This window comes from Rhineura floridana, chromosome 2 (assembly GCF_030035675.1).
Source record: "Rhineura floridana isolate rRhiFlo1 chromosome 2, rRhiFlo1.hap2, whole genome shotgun sequence".
Taxonomy (NCBI): Eukaryota; Metazoa; Chordata; class Lepidosauria; order Squamata; family Rhineuridae; genus Rhineura; species Rhineura floridana.
In genome coordinates, this window is record NC_084481.1 from 202,910,923 (window position 1) to 202,928,844 (window position 17,922).

Below are 17,922 nucleotides of genomic sequence, written 5' to 3' on the forward strand. Positions count from 1 at the left end.
CTTGGGATCACTATCCTGCTGAAAAGTGAATTTCCTCCCAAGCTTCAGTTTTTTAGGGGACTGAAGCAGGTTCTCATGCAGTATTTCCCTGTTTTTTGCTCCATCCATTCTTCCTTCAATTTTAACAAGATGCCCAGTCCCTGCTGATGATTAGCATTCCCACAGCACAATGCTGCCACCATCATATTTTTTTATATCCCGCCCTTCCTCCTAGTAGGAGTCCAGAGCGGCATACTTCACTGTAGGGGTAGTGTGTCTTGAGGCATGGGCAGTGTTAGGTTTGCACCACACATAGCGGAGGTTTGGCCAAAAAGCTCTATCCTAGTCTCATCTGACAACAAAACTTTTTCCTACATCACAGCTGGGGCACTCGCTCATGCTTTTTGGCAAACTCCAGTCATGCTTTCAGATGGTACTTTTTGAGTAATGGCTTCTTTCTTGCAACCCTCCCATACAGGCCAGTGTTCTGCAGAGCTCTTGATGTGGTTGACTGGTGCACCACTACTCCACTCCCAGCCACTGAACTCTGTAGCTCCTTCAAAGTGATTGTTGGCCTCTCTGTGGCTTCTCTCACAAGTCTCCTCCTTGTTCAAGTGCTGAGTTTTGAGGGACAGCCTTTTCTTGGCAGTGCCTGAGTGGTGTGATGCAGCTTCCACTTCCTGATTATTGGTCCAACTGCTCACTGGGATATCCAAACATTTGGATATTATTTTGTACCCTTTCCCTAATCTATGCATTTGTATTACATTATCTCTCACTTCTGTAGAATGCTCTTTGGTCTTCATTTTCCTTCAGCTCCAGAGCGTGACCGATGATCCTTCAACAGTGGGGTTTTTATCCTGACCATGTGACAGCAGCTTCAATGGTTCACGGGTGGAGGCTGATGGTAAGGTAACTGTGTTCTCGATAGGGCAATTTCTTTCATCTGTGTAAACTGGGAGCTTCCACAGCACAGGGGTTGAACACTTGTGCTAGCAACATGTTTCAGTTTTTTATGTTTCTTACAAACATTTCCCAACATAAAACCAATGTCACCTTACAATAACTGATTTTGAGTTTCACTGTTTCAAAATAAAATGTCATACAGAATGAAATTGCAAAATACTATTTGTAATTCAGTAATATGAGAGCATTGGTCAGGAGACCAACTACTTTTGCAAGGCACTGTATGTACCTACCCTGGGGCCTTATGGTGAAGGACTGGTAATAAATCTAAGTAATAATAATAGGCATAATTAAAGGCTTCATATGCTATTATAATAATCACATTTTCAGGAACAATGAAAAGACACCCATATTCTTAGCTAAAGAAAAATCCTGTACATCAAGGTGCTCTTGGCCAAGTTAGTAGGGTAAACATTTATCTATTTGGATTTAAGCTTTAGAAGGAACAAATTTGTGCTGCACCAAATTGGACCTCTTTTTTTCCTGGACGGAAGACAGAAATGTGCGTGTGTAGAAACTAGCCTATTGTACAAAAGTAACATTTACATTTGTTGTTCCATCTACTTTTGCCTCCGACTCCACCCACCACTGGGATGTGGCTTTCAGAAAGTTGCCCAGAAGGAAGTTTGACCCTTGGACTGAAAAACTCCCCCCGCCGCTGACTTCAGCGGTGAGAAGATACAACCACTGGTGCACCGCTCTTTCTAACCAACCAGAAGGCATTGCAGTAGAGAGGACAGACAAACCAGTTTCTCTCAGGTCACATCCACAATATACATTTAAAGCACTATTATACCACTTCAGTCATGGATTTCACAAAAAAAATCCTGGGAACTGCAGTAAGTTAAGGATGTTGAGAGTTGTTCCCCTCACAGAGTCACCTTTTCCAGAGTTCCCTGGGAAAAGGGATTGATTGTGAAACCACACTAGAAAACGGAGCTCTACGAGGGCAATAAAGATCTTCTAACAACTGCTGCACCTCAGGCAGCAAACACTATGTGATGGCCTTGTGCACACACAGAGTGTTTACACACAGGGTTTTTCCTCCCAGAAAGCCATACAATCTTACTAAAATTTAAACAGTGAATTAGGTTGCAGTCCTACTGGAGAAAGCCCCACTGAATTCAACAGAGACTACTTCTGAGTAGACATGGTTAAGCCTGCCCGGTTAGTACTGTGCGTGCGTGCATGTGTGTGTTATTTCATACTGAAAACTGGTTCAGCCAGAAACTAGCAAATGGGGAAAGAAGGGAACCCACTTTCCCAGCCTTGAGAGGGCAAACACGTTTTACCTTTTTAAATAGCAAGACTTTTCCATGGGAAAATGTGGCTAGTTTTTATCAGCAGCTGTTCTATGTGGGCCAAATTGATCATGCACAAAGGTCTGTATGCAAACTGCAACAAATTACTTCCCATCAAACGCTACACAGCCTCTCTTCCAACTCTTGGCAAATTAACTGAGAGAACATTCCTAGAACAAAGCATGTCTAATAGGCTACAAAATATTCATCAGAGCAGCAATTAAAAATGCATTACAGCGTAGTCCTATGCATGTCTACTCAAAAATAAGCACTATAAAGTTAAATGGATTTTATTCCCAAATAGGGCCCCATCTGCACTATACACTGAAAGCAGTTTTATACCACTTTAAACAGTCATGGTTTTCCCTAAAGAATCCTGGAAACTGTAGTCTAAGGGTGCTGATAGTTGTGAGTCCTACTCCTCTCACAGAGCTACAATTCTCACAGAGCTAACAATCAATCCCTCTTTCCAGGCAACTCTGGGAATTTGTAGGTCTGGGAGGGAACTAGGGTCGCCAAACAACTCTCAGCACCTTTAACAAATTACCGTTCCCAGGATTCTTTGGGGAAAGCCATGACTGTTTAAAGTGGTATAATACTGTGTTAAATGTATAGCGCAGATGGGTCCTAAGTATGTATAGGGCTGCAGCCTTAATAACTAGGGAGAGCCACAATCTAAAAACTTATGCCTAATTTCAAAAAGCTCTATCTAAAAAATTTACCTGTTATCCATATGGGAGAATTCACAGTGTAGTGTCCACTCCATGGTTCCTGAGCTGTCATTAAACCACACCGGCCAAAAGGTAAGTCTTCGTAATAACTAGCCACCAAATTCCAAGCAATAGTGCTAGGGTAGAATAGACAGAAGTTAATATACACACATTCATGCAAAGAAATGGTCAAGCATGCCATGGTTTGATTAATCATTACATGGGGCACATATTCATCTATGGCGAAGGACTACAGCTCAGCGGCAGAGCATCTGCTTGGTGTGTAGATCCTGTGTCCATTTCCTGGCATCTCCACATACAGCAAGGAAAAACTCCTATCTGAAACCCGAAAGTAGGACTGGGGAACCTGTGGCCTTCCAGATGTTGTAGGACTACAACTCCCATCATCGCTGACTCCTGGCCATGCTGGGTGCATCTGATGGGAGCTGGAGTCCAACAATTATCGAGAGGGTTACAGGTTCCCCATCCCTGCCCTACAGGGCCTGGAGGGCTGCTGCCAGTCAGCAGAGGCATTGCTGAGTACTTCAAGGACTTGAGGCACAGGCCCGTGAGACGTATACAGAGCACTTGGGGAGCAACTGGCTGCAGAAGGGCTGCAGCTCAGCGGCAGAGCATCTGCTTTGCATGGAGAAGGTCCCAGGTTCAATGCCTCGTGTCTCCAGGGAAGGCTGGGAATGTCCCCCATCTGAAACCCTGGAGAGCCGCTGCCAGTCAGTGCTGACAATACTCAGCTAGACAGACAATAGCCTGACTCAGCTTCCTATGCAACATGGTATTTCTTAGCATCTGAGGAGGGAAATTAAGACATTTGTTGTTGTTATGTGCCTTCAAGTCGATTATGACTTATGGCGACCCCATGATTCAGTGACCTCCAAGAGCATCTGTTGTGGACCACCCTGTTCAGATCTTTAAGTTCAGGTCTGTGGCTTCCTTTATGGAATCAATCCATCTCTTATTTGGCCTTCCTCTTTTTCTACTTCCTTCTGTTTTTCCAAGCATTATTGTCTTTTCTAGTGAATCATGTCTTCTCATTATGTGCCCAAAGTATGAGAACCTCAGTTTCATCGTTTTAGCTTCTGGTTTAATTTGTTCTAACACCCAATTATTTGTCTTTTTCGCAGTCCATGGTAAGCGCAAAGCTCTCCTCCAACACCACATTTCAAATGAGTTGATTTTTCTCGTCTGCTTTTTTCACTGTCCAACTTTCACATCCATACATTGAGATCAGGAATACCATGGTCTGAATGATCCTGACTTTAGTGTTCAGTGATACATCTTTGCATTTGAGGACCTTTTCTAGTTCTCTCATAGTGGCCCTGGGCAATAATATCCTATTGCTTACGTCTACTTTTGTTTGGATAAAGGTAACAAGCTGTCAAGAAATACAAGTTGGTTTTCATTAGCTAGAAATACTAACTGGCAACCACCACTTCCAATTACAGAAAATTAAACAAGGCTTTATTATACTTTGCATCTCACAGGACTAATGATACACATGCACACAGAGAGACATCTATAACTCTATGAATGGCAAGACGTACGCTGTCATGTTCCCATTCACGAAATTCTGGTTCAGAATTCGAGCCCAGCAACCTGCACCCACTTCAGAGTTGAAAGTGCTGTAGTCTTCTGAAGACCAGAGTTTCTTGTGGGTTAACAAGGCACCAAGCACTGTTTCTGTCCCTGGATAGTGAGCCCTGGATATTGCAAAAATAAAAAAGGACAGTGTGCATTTTGACTTCAAGCAAGCACTCAAAATACATGTGATTACAGTAAGTTTAAACTTTAGAAAAGCTCAAAAAATTTGAACTTAGCTCCCATCTGCATCAGCCAGCATGGCCAATAGGGATGATGGAAGCTGTAGTCCAAAACTTCTGCAGGACACCAATCTGGGGAAGGCTGATTTACATCATCTGTTTGAACACAACAACACAGGTAGCCCCTGTCCCAGAATACTGAACCTGGAAGTGTCAGGGATTTATAAATGACTTCCCTTTATATCCCAACATTTGAAAAGAAAAAAAGTTCAATGCTTAGCATCTACATAGCATCTGAACACTCAAAAGTGCTTCACTTCCTCTAATTAATCTTTGGAACAACCTTCCAAAGTAAATCAGTATCATCATCTTCACAGTGCTGCTGACATACCACACTCTCTGCTTCCCATACGGCTTCCTTGTGGATTCACAGGAGAGGGGACATTTAAGGTGGAGACGTCCTGCATCATAAGCTCATGCCCTAACCACTCTGCTAACTCTCAATTTATTATTTCTAAGCCTAAGTCAAAGACCTGAATAAACCATTGGGTCACACAACAGGACTCTAGATTGTTGTTTCTCAAAACAGCAACCCTGCTGTTGTACACGCCAAGTTGCTTTTGAAACTCAGACGATGCAGCTTATCTGTCAACAACTTGGTATCTTCTAAAAGCCAGAAACAGAGTCTGACAGTCATATTATCGGTTTAGCTTATACCACTCCCACTTAAGACATACACAGAGTCAGATCTTAACTTTACAGAGAACAAGCTTTAGGCAACCTCCTCATAGGGAAATGGGACTATCATCCCTACACAAAGTTTCAAAAAGACACAAAAGGCCAACTGTATGTACTCATTGAAGAGCCTCTCCTACCCCATGCGTGGGTTAGGCTGATCAAGCAAACATCTCACTCTACCAAAAGTGAATCCTCCTCCTACACATGTCTAATCAGAAGTCAGTCCTATGGAATTCCATTGGTCTCACTCCAAGGTCAATGTGTATAGCAGGGGTAGCCAGCATGGTGCCCTCCAGATATTATAGGAGACTACTGCTCCCATGATCCCTGACCACTGCCAAACTGGCTGGGGTTAATGGGAAGAGTAGTCCAACAACATCTGGAAGACACCACATTTGCTATCTCTGGTGTATAGGAGAGGCACGTGGCCAAAATTTTCTAACTGCTACACTAATATTCCAGAAAGTGCAACCTTTCCGGAAGTTTTCATAAGGAATTATAGGGAAAGAAGTAGTTTTGAAGAGATGCCCTACCCAATAATATCGACCACTTCATGGAGCTCAGAGTCAAGCCGCATGAGAAAGGAAATGGGCTCCCAGAGGTTATCGCTGGCTATGATCCTCACCCGCTGCAGCTCTTGTTTATCCAAAGTGTATCTTAAAAGCTTGGGAAATAAAACGATGAATAGCAATATTCCACTCCATCCCCATTTCCAAAAAGCAAGGCCGCTGTGCTTCTTTTAGTACAGAGCAAGCAAGTTATGTGATTTGTTCTGCTGAAGGGTAGGTATTACACAGGAATTAAAAGTCTGCTCTCAGATCAGATCTTGGGAGACAGGAGTGAGGACCCTGTTTTCATTCACCTACACTTGACAGACAAAAGCAACAAAGTCAGCCATCTGTCTACACCAGAGTCCTGATATGGGATATTAGCCACTTCTAAAATGTTAGCACCAATGTTACTTTAATCTGAGTTTCGAGAAGAATCAGCAAGCTTGTGCTTCTCCAGTGAGAGAGAGGGCATGAGCTACAGCTTTATTATGCTGTGTCAAGGTTTAATCTCCAATTCCCCATCCCTGTGTAAGACATCTGCACAAACGGTAAAAAGTGACAAAGACTTCGGACAAGGAAAGGACATGGGCCAAAACAGACTTAACTGATTTAAGCAGACTGAAGGACATCACTCTTTGACAAAGCTTGCAAGGGACCGCCATATTCAACAGAGGCAGCCAAGATGCTGCCTTCCAGACAATGCTAGACTATGACTCCCATCGATCCTGACCATCGGCTATGCTGGTTGGGGCTGATGGGAGTTGGGAATCCAACCACATCCGGACGGCACAACATTTGCTACACAGGACATGCAGTCAACACATGCAAGGGAAACAAAGAGAGAGAACTGACAGTGGTAAAGTAGCCATGTTCATCTGTTGCAGCAAAGACAAGGAGTCTTCTTTCAGAAGATTAGCAGCTTTAAAAACAAAAAAGAATTGAAACGAAGGGTCACAGCCTTCAAGATAAAAAGCACCTTAACTAGTATACCAAGATAACAGTTGGAGACATCTTTAGTTATCTACACCCTACAACAAAAATGGCTAACTTTCTGCAAAACTAATATTAGTGCATATTTGGAAGGTACCCAAAAGATGTCCAAAGCATTTGGTGTAAATGGAACCAACTTTTAAGATGTGTATATGGTCTGAAACAAAGGATTCAACAGCAAACCTGGCTTTAGCAGGAGCCAATAGATTTTGGCTGGCCTTATCAGGCAACTATAAATTTGTTGTTGCCAGGACCCCACTTCCCTGAGGGGCAGAATCTTATGTCTGGCCTCACACAACTTTTCTGAAATGCAGCACATGGTCAAAAGAAAATGTCCTGCTACTTTGAACTTTAAGCTTGGCACTAGGAGGGAGGGCAGGAATATGAGCCCCGCCCCCAACCTTTCAGAACTGGAGTGGTGCACAGTCATGTTCTTTCTCTGCATCTCACTGGTACGGTGACCTAGTTGTTGCCAATGAGTGCTGCAACTGAGCAGGCCAACACACTTCCATTTTCCACCTCCCAAGGAAAAGTTCTTTTTTTGCAGGCAAGCAAGGTTATGGGGTAGGGAGAAGACGAGCAGGGGAAAGGGAATGGGGCAGAAAACTCCCCCATCTATGTTTCCTGGCTATATGGGGCCAATTCTATATCCACTGCACCCCACCCCACAAGTTTCATGCTGGAAATGACTAACCTCAGGCAGAGAGGCAACCACGAGACTAGCTGATCTCCTGAACTGACACTATGGAACCGAACCTCAGTCCACTACTGCTTAAGCCTGTTACTTCCCAGTTTGGGAGAGAGGCTGCTCTAGCAGTGAAACTACAGGTGAGACACTAAAACCTGAAGCATTTTATAACCCTGGTATCAGCATCTAATTAATCCTATCAAGCAGGCTTGTCATTTTTTTAAAAAATGGTCAGAAATTGTTATAAAATTAGTTTATCTACCATGAATGAGCTTTAATACATAACTTGTTCAATAACAATGTTAGGAAGACTTAGCATTAGACTAAGGCCACATTCACACCAAACATTTATTCCACTACTATACAGTTATTATTGTTATTATTTATTTATTTATTACATTTGTATGCCGCCCCATAGCCGAAGCTCTCTGGGCAGTTTACAACAATTAAAAAACATTAAAAACAAATATACAAATGTACAAATTTAAAAACACTTTTTAAAAAGACCAATTTAAAAACACGTGCTAAAATGCCTGGGAGAAGAGGACTTCAAACAGTCATGGCTTTCCCAAAGAATCCTAGGAACGGTAGCTTGTTAAGGGTGCTGAGATTTGTTAGGACACCCTATTCCCCTCACAGAGCTACAATTCCCAGAATTCTCTGGGAAGAGGGACTGACTATTAAACCCCTCTCAGCCAGATGGAGGTCCCTACCACGCTGTCTGCTACTGACCACACCCAAGTATAAACTATTGAGTTGCTCTTGGAAGATTTATCTATGATGTATGGCTAAACCTTTTTTTAATATGAAAACTTACTCACTTGGAAACTTATCCAATGAATAATTAAGTTTGTGCAAAGGGATATGACTAATGTTATATGCAAACTCACACCTGACTTTGTTTTTTCCTGTTTTATTTTAGCTTATTATTTGATAAATAAAGCTTTCGAAATCTAAAAAAGTTTGTGCATTTCTTCTGGGGATGTGTTAACACGGTTCACTGGATTATCAATCCTGTTGGCTGAATCCATAATTGGGTCAATTGTAACTACTGACTGAATTGCTTTTAAATTAGTCAGCAATTAGTCAGCTGGGACAATTAACTATCATTAGACAATTCTGCAGAACGGGTACTATATGAGCCAATGATGGAATGGCCAAGTTTACAGGCTCTGCAAAGCACAAAGATGCCAGATTACAGAGCCTGGAAAAGTTACTTTTTAAAACTACAACTCCCATCAGCCCCAGCCAGCATGGCCACTGGATTGGGCTGATGGGAGTTGTAGTTAAAAAAAAAGTAACTTTTCCAAACTCTAGGCTTCAAAAGAAGGACATTAATGTCTAATAGTGGAATTGTTAAGTCAACATGAACGTACATACACCCTTACTTCTGCATCAGGTGACCCACCTATATGTTTCCACATGACTTTCAAAGGCAGAAAGTCAAAAACAAAGTTTGGGGACACCATTAGGAGGATCTGGCCTCTTTCAAAGAATTAAAAAATATGCCCTAATTAACATCACATTCCTTTTTATGCTAAAATTGGAAAAAGGTAGTGTTTCATTAGCTTTCACAAAAGATTTCTATTAAAACCCAGTCCTGTGTAAGTCTACTGAGAAACAAGTCTCACATAGTTCAATGGTGTTTGCCCCCTTGTGAGTATGCTTAAAATTGCAGCATGAGCACTTCAGAAGAGAATAGTCATTCAGTAACTTGTATATCTTGATCCTAATTGATAAAGAAATAAGAAATGTTTATTTTTACATTCCCTCCTAAGAGTTATGAACATGGCTTTAAATTTTGACTAAGGAATCTGCAACAAAATATTGCAGTATAGTTTTCCATTTTCTTCTCCCAAAAGTCAGATGGTATTCTATGGTCATCAAGCATTCTCAATTTGCATTGGGCTGTTTGGCAGGATTACTTCCTCACCTTACTTCTGCAATTTTCAGGGTTCCCCTCTCCAAGCCTGCTGATACCTGCTTCTTGTGTGGGGCTATTGTCATTTTGGCTACATAGCTATGCTCATTCCTGAACATCAGTACACGGAATGATGGCACTTCACAAGCTTATTTTACAAATCTAGCAAATACCACAGATCCAAGGACAAAATTATAGAACATATGCAGATGCTTTGGGTAATCCTGTTCAGTATAGGCTTTTTAAAAGAAGCGTTTCCATGCACAAAAGGCAACTTGAGTTTAGATTGCCATTTGTTGTTGTTATGTTGTTACGTGCCTTCAAGTCAATTATGACTTACAGCGACCCTATCAATCAGTGAGTAAGTAATTTATACCCTGCTCTTCTGCCCACTGAGCACTCAGAACAGCGTCACAGCTAGGAAATATACAACGCAGACACATGCACACACTAAAAGGTAAATATGCACATTAAAAGCACCTCCACAAATAAAGCAAAAAGCAACCAATCTAAAAAAGATACAAAAACTGGCAGCATTAACAAAACATTAAAAGCCCGTTGAAAGACAGGTTTTCAGCTAACTGCAAAGAAAGCCCAGAAAGAAAGCCCAATGGCATTCCAAAGCCACATTACCACCACCGAAAAGGCTCACTCATACAGGTCCGAGAAAATAGCACAGATACTGTAGCAAGGCCACCAAAGCTGATCTTAAGGTCTAGACCGGTCTATAGGAGACAAAACTGTCCTTAAAAAAGTGGCAAAAATGGATAGTATAGCCCCAGGCAGTAAGGATTTCATTTCAAAGTATGAAACGTAGAATGGCCAAGCGTGAATCTAGACTTCCTTCAGTTAATATGGAACTTTGAATAAAGACACTAAGAGATCACCATTCCCCTATGCTGCCACACTTACCCTACTATCTCAATCACGTCATTAAGATAGGGATCAACTAGCATTTCATTTGCAATGTCCCACTCTCCATCCGCAGCAATGATTCCAACGTTCTGTATACCCACTCTGTCCATAGTTTTGCGAAGCACCTTGGTAACAGATAATATTACTTGAAGAACAACTTTCATAAATGGGGAGAACATGACATTATCTTAACAGAACCAATTAAAGTGTGAGGGCAAGTCAAGCTAGTTTCCATGTAAAATATCAAATGGAATCCTACACACATTTACCTGGGTCAGTTCAGTGGGATGTACCTCTGAGTAGGCATGCATAGGATTGTACTGTTAAACCTATTGCCAGTGAGTAGGCCAGGGAGTGGGCAAGAGAGAGAGAGAGAGCTCTAAAAATTTCAATAAAGACTGAAGTATGATTACATTCAGCATCCAGATAACTACTGCTTCAAATTGTTCAAGACTCCCACTTCCCCAAGGACTTCCCCCCCAGATATCCATGTATTACCAGTTCTTAATACCAAAACTTGTTAAAAACAAACAGAGCTCTCAGCACTGCAACATGTGACTTGAGAATGCTTTTGAGGGTTTCCAGGATGACATTCGCTAGCCACCAATTGTTCATCGCTAATCCCCATACATTTGGAAAAGAACAAATGTTCATTCTTCTGCTCGTCTGTGGCAAGTCACTACTGCACCCAGGCAGGGAAAGTGTACAAACGTTTGTTCCTTAAACAACTAATGGTTTTAAGCCAAGGGGTCTCCAGATGCATGCAAAAGGTCCCAGGTTCAAAACTCTGTGTTTCCACGTAGGGCTGGGGAAAAGATCCTTGCCTAAAACTCTGGAGAGTGGCTGCTAGTCAGTGTCAACAATACTGCATTTGATGGGCCAATGGTCTGACTCAAGGCAGCTTCCTACATTACCAGCCAGGTCAGAGTCACAACAGCTCTTATTTTAAGACTTGAACTTTGGGCATAGCTGCACATGAACATCCTTCCTAATGACATTAAGTCATGTAATCACCCAGTTTAAATCACGGAAGAACCCTAAAATAAAATAATTGAATTTTAAATGACAGAAAAGTAGGAACACCGAATATTTGAAAAAACTTGGCAGCTGTCCTTGCTGATCATTAAAAAGTATTCAGGGATGAATAATGAGAACTTCATCCTAAATTTACTTTGCAGCCAGTTTCTAAAACTGGGGTGGGGAACCGACCAGGCCTCTCCATTTGGCTACAAGGCCTTTTAGGCCAAGTCACGCCCATCTGCCCTACACCTTATGGCATATATGACATCAGGTATTGGGGAGGTAAAGACCTATTCGGCCTAAAGAGGTCTGCAGGCACTGCTGCTTGGTTGATTGGCAGTGCCTGCAAAGCCCTTTGCAGACCTTTCCACAAAGAGGCAATGGGGTCTTGTGCAATGCTTTGCAATGGGCTTTACAGGACCAGACCACCAGCTGATTGTTAGGTCTTGCATAGGATTTTGAAACCCACTTTGTGGACTGAATTTGGCTGCACTGTTTGATTTCAAATAGTGCAGGCAAGAGAGGCTCCTGACATCACTGCGACATCAGATGATTAAGAGGCAAGCAGCCCCACCCACCTGTCAAATTTAGTCCATGGGGGTTGGTCGGAAGATGATTTGGACTACTGACCAGATCCCATTCCCCACCTCTGCTCTAAAACTTACAACATGAAACAATAGTAATTATTAAACACCTTGCTTTAATACAGAACCCAATATAAAATTCACTTTAAAAAACTATTTTTTTACAGTTAATCTTGCAATCTCTCATTCTATGCAATCAGAAGTCATTCATATAACATAAGCTACACTACACATATAGAAAAGGATCATTGTTAAGAAATATTTTCAGGTAAGACTTTGTATGAGTTATGCCCATTTCCCCAAATTTAACAAAGCAAACAAATACCATAACAACTGACCATACCTGAATATAAAGTTCATCCCATAAACTTTTGGAAAAAAGAGGATAAGGTGATAACAGCACACGAAGACTTTTTAATAACCACAAGAAAATACAGCTAAGGCTGCAATCCTATATAATTCCCAGGGAATAAGCTCCATTGACATCAATGAGACAAATTTCTGAACAGACACAGGATTGTGGGGTAAGACATTATGTTGGATATAAAGCGAGGATGGGCAACCTTTGACGCTCCAGATGCTGTTGAACTCCAACACCCATCAGTCCCAGGTAGCATAGCCAATGGTCATGAATGGTAGGAGTTATAGTCCAACAAAATCTGGAGGGCCACAGGTTCCCTATTCAAAAGAACTAGGACACATCAATTAGTTCTTAAGTTTACTAGTGCCCCATTTGTGCTTTGTCAAGCCTTATTTCACAGAACTGGAGGATGGTTCACAAAAAGTAAATCTGTGGCAGTGACACAAGTTAGCTTAAGAGTCATCTCAGTAGATTAAAAATTTTAAAAACCAGCTTTCCTAGCACACTTCAAATTACATAAACCTCTCACCGGATTGAAGGGAAGGGCATGTGCACATTCAGCCACCTATAGCTTTCACTGCATCCCCTTGCTATCAGAGACCCACACAAAATGCAGTTTTATACATCCCATTGCCTTACAAACAGCAGTAGTAGCATTTCACATTTTAACAAATAGGGCTCATTTAAAGTAGCCATGCACAGCAAGGTATTCTTAGTCAACGAACACTATGCATGGTGTCCAATAGTGCGGCAAGTAGAAGGTTCAAACCAGAGTTGGCTGGTTTCAAACATGGTAACTACAGTTTCCCAGTTCAGATGTAATGGGAAACTATGAAGAATTCCTGGCTTGTTTGCACATACTTCAAAGGGAGGAGAAAAAGAGGCCATGTGCATGGGCAAAAGGCTTGTTCAACTCTCAGCTTATTAAGCAAAGATAATATCATCCAAACACAGCCAGAATTACTCATCTGAAGAATTAAACCAACACTAAGAATCCAGAGAACCTCTAGTTCACTATTTCCCAACCTGGTTTCCTTCAGATGTTTTGGACTACAACTACCATCAGTCCCAGTAAGCATGGCCAGCTATCAGGGATGATGGGAGTTGTAATCCAAAGCATTTGGAGAGCACCAGCTTGGGGAAGACTGCTGTACTCCAATAACACAAATCCCCATTTTAAATTAGGCATGTTTGGATTATGCATCTTTATCAATCAAAACTGATTTAGGAAGCTTTCTGGGAAAAGAAAAATCCAGATAATGAGTATGCTTATCCCTTTCTTCAGGAGATGGGACTGATCTTCAGAATGTCTTGACTTAACTATTCTTTCAAGGCAGAAGTCCTATGCCCGTTTACCTGGAAGCAAGTCATACTGAACTTGGTGGGACTTACTTCTGAGTAAGACATAGGATCAGTCTGCTTCAATTATTGGTCTGATTTTTCATTTATAGAATTGTTATTAGCCTTAAAATAAAATCAGATCTTTCATGTTGTTTATCAGACAGTTTTACGATAAATACCTCACAAGAGAGCAGACTGTGTATCTGGTAGGAATCATTATGGTTTAACTGAGCGTTACTTTCAGAGTAATTAGGGCCAAGACATCTCAGACCAATATACTCCCCATACTTACTGCAAGAAGAGGAGAGGGAAACACAAAACAAGGATAAAATGTAGCCATCTCTGGATATGAGTTTTAAGAAACATCTAAATCAGGGATGGGGAATTTGCAGCTCTCCATGTAATTTCGACTTCAACTCCCATCGGCCCCAGACATCATAGGTGAGATAAGAGGAGCTCTAGTCCAACAACAACAACTGGAGGGCAACCTCTGACCCAAATCAATATGTAAACATATTATCACAAAGTTGTGTCTCATTTTATTTTAACTTAAATTGCCATTTAATTACACAAAACACTGATAAAAATGGATGGAAAGGTTTCTAAGACAAAAAGCATGCCACAATCAATCAGTATGGGTCTACAAATACAAGCATTTTAATACACATAAAGCCATGCAACTCCTAGTCAATAGTTTAGCTGCAGCAAACCAAGCTGACATTGCCACTCTGTTAAAAGCTTTAGTTCTGTGTTATACACATTAATAATGTTTTATTAAATAAGCAGATGCCAATCAGTTTGACTTACCTTGATATATTTGCTGTTAAAGGACCGTTCATTCCAGATCTTAAAAAAATTAAGAAAACACAGACATAGACAACATTTTAGAATTGCTACAAAAGTATGGGAAGACACACCCAAATCCAGCTCCTGACACACCCCAAGCTTGCAACCAGAGTTGGAGCTTGAATGGCCAATGATGAGCAAAAGGCACTACAGGTAAAGCTGGTTAAGGTTTGACTGCTAGTGCTTATGAAGCCTCTGCACAAACCTGATACACTGCAGAAGAGCCTGCCCAGCCTTAAAGATCGGCACTGGAAACCCTGCCCTCTGTCCTGGTCCAAGGATGTCAAGGTGTGCAAGAAAGAGGGACGGGGACTTCTTGGTGGTGGCTGGGCAGAAGAAAGATAGGGATCTACCAGTATTCAGCTAGAAGTCTGGGTGATTAAAAGTAGATCAGCAAGAGTTTGTGACTACCAACTGTCATGCCCCCCAGACCCTCAAGGTACCGGGTTTATGCGTCAGACTCAGACCCCCACCCTTAGGGAAATGAGACTGGAACCAAAAAGCTATTACTTCACCCTTGCCAAGGCTGTGTACGCTCACAACAACCCTGCAAGGTAGAAGGTAGGCTGCCACCACCCCTGTATACTGGTCCACTCAGAGCCAGGGGATCTCTGAGCCCAGAAGATATATAAAACCAAGGTCCTAAAAGGCAAGAGTCACAGTTACACTCCTTGCCAGGCACCTCTGGTTAACACTTAAAATCCAAGCCTTTAACTTCTTAACCCTCTTTGGTAGTGAGTGACTGAGATGGGTCAAAGTACTGAATTCAGAACCACCCCTTCTCTCAAATGAACACACCAGGTTAAATAGAAGTAGCTTTTATTAAAAATTATAAGTGCACATATCATATAGCAGCAAGTAATCCTTTAAGACCATTCACCCAACCGGGGTTTAGGTTCTTACAAGAGAATTCATACACAACAAGAAAATAACAAACTAGCTTACCTAACTACTTACACAGGAGGTAGTTGGTTGCGTGGCACCTCTCCTAAGAGAGATGGATGTTCAACATAAAGCAATGGAACCAGACGTAGGTTGCCTTCCCATAAGCAACCCCTGGAACCATAAGGCAGAAAGGTTTGGAACTCTGGTGCCAGTCAGCATAGGCAGAGAACAGAGAACAAAGGCTATGGGTCTCTAACCCTATACTTAAGGGAAAAGGATCCTAACGGTCCAAGATTAATTGACCAATCAGGAATGGGCTGATGTAACTTTCTTCTCGATGTTTCTCACATTTTCGCGCCTTCAGGTCCCCCTCCCAACTGTGTTTTCCAACTGTACAGGCCAAGGATGACCTTGCGTACCAGGCACTTGCTAATCAGCAAAGATAAACAGGTGCAGCTTGTTAAGGCTTCTTCTAACCGTCTTCAGCTGGGAAGTGAAACTCAAATTTGCAAATTGGCAAAGGCTTGTCTTTTCTAACTATAACCATCTCCCAGAGTCCCTTACGGGAGCCAAAGTATTGTTATTAGATTTTTAATAACTCATGACCATTACAGGTTCATGACACCAACTGTTCAACAAAATGGTTTCCAACTAAATTAATGCTACTGAAATTAGGAAAGAAAGAGAGGGAAGAACAGTAACTAGGACTGTGTATAAGTGAGAGAGGAGAAGGGGAGGACTGTGAAATCACTTCAATTCTGGGAGTAAACACAAATGCCTAGGCTCAGGATTATTTAATTTTAAAACCTTCTTCAGGTGTTACAGTTAAGGAAAAGAATATGCATGGGGGAAAATGTATGTCTTTTGTGCCAGGCTCTGGTTGGTAGATCTTGGGGTTCTAATATAAAAAAAACAAGTAGATCCTATAAACCTGGAGTCTGCCCACTTCTGGCTTAGACACCCAGTAATGATCCATTGTGTTCCCTCCTTGCCCTTTTAAAAAATAGTTGGGAAACAATGTTTTTATCACTGCTAGCTTCTAAACTTTTCAACAGTTGCACTAGAGCATGTTAATAATGTTAAACATTTTAGCCTGACGTCTTTTTTTTTACATTTTAATGCTGATGGTTTGTATCACTGTTTTTAATTCTGCAATTTTGCATTTGATTTACTAATATAAGCAATCTGTTCAAAAACATTGCCTGATTTAGGAGTGGGAGGCACTGCTTGGCGGTGGCTCTGCTCCTATCTCGGGAATCGTCTCCAGAAGGTGATGCTGGGGGAACATTACTCGAGTCCCTGGGTACTCCAATATGGGGTCCCGCAGGGTTCAGTTCTGTTCCCCATGCTTTTTAATATCTATATGAAGCCGCTGGGTGAGGTCATCAGGAGTTTTGGAGTGCGTTTCCAGCAATATGCTGATGATACGCAGCTCTACTACTCCTTTTCATCTTCCTCAGGTGAGGCTGTTGATGTACTAGACCGCTGCCTGGCCGCGATAATGGGCTGGATGAGAGCTAATAAACTGAAACTCAATCCTAACAAGACTGAGATGCTGTTGGTGGGAGGACCCTCTGCCCAGATGGTTGACGTTCGACCTGTCCTAGATGGGGTTACACTCCCCCTAAAGGAACAGGTACGTAGTTTGGGGGTCTTATTAGATCCGCTCCTGTCACTTGAGGCTCAGGTAGCCTCGGTGGCACGGAATGCATTCTACCAGCTCCGGCTGGTAGCCCAACTACGACCCTATTTGAGCAAGGAGCATCTTGCCTCAGTTATCCATGCTATGGTAACCTCTAGATTGGACTACTGTAATGCACTCTACGTGGGGCTACCTATGAAGACGGTTCGGAAACTTCAGCTAGTGCAAAATGCTGCGGCCAGAGTTCTCACTGGGACAAAGAAATTTGACCATATAACACCTGTCCTGGCGCAGCTGCACTGGCTACCGATATGTTTCCGGGCCAGATTCAAAGTGTTGGTTCTTACCTATAAAGCCCTAAACGGCATCAGACCGCAATACCTGATGGAGCGCCTCTCTCGTTATGTACCTACCCGTTCACTACGCTCGACGTCGAAGGCCCTTCTCTGGGTTCCAACCCATAAAGAGGCCCGGAGATCAACAACTAGATCTAGGGCCTTCTCGGTGGTGGCCCCCGAACTATGGAATGCCCTCCCAGACGAGATACGCCTGGCGCCTTCTCTGTTATCTTTTCGGCGCCAGGTAAAAACTTACCTTTTCGCCCAGGCTTTTTAAATTTTGTAAATTTTTAAATATTTTAATTTAACATTTTAAACTTAATATGATCTTAATTTAAATCTCAATGGCAATTTTATTAATGTTTTAT

At 42.0% G+C, this 17,922-nt stretch overlaps 1 protein-coding gene across 3 annotated transcripts in view; it reads right to left on the reverse strand.

The window, feature by feature from the left end:
• Window positions 1-17,922, reverse strand: part of GALC (galactosylceramidase) — a 58,243-nt gene that overhangs the window by 25,719 nt on the left and 14,602 nt on the right. Inside the window, exons 6-9 of one of the 3 annotated variants that reach the window (XM_061611903.1) lie at window positions 14,651-14,689; window positions 6,006-6,136; window positions 4,519-4,674; window positions 2,969-3,093 (exon numbers count right to left, since the gene is read on the reverse strand). In XM_061611903.1, coding sequence (XP_061467887.1) covers window positions 2,969-3,093; window positions 4,519-4,674; window positions 6,006-6,136; window positions 14,651-14,689 — 451 coding nt within the window. Of the gene's footprint in view, window positions 1-2,968; window positions 3,094-4,518; window positions 4,675-6,005; window positions 6,137-6,628; window positions 9,284-10,534; window positions 10,663-14,650; window positions 14,690-17,922 lie in introns of those variants that run through there. The other 2 variants (XM_061611904.1, XM_061611905.1) reach the window with 2 other exon arrangements.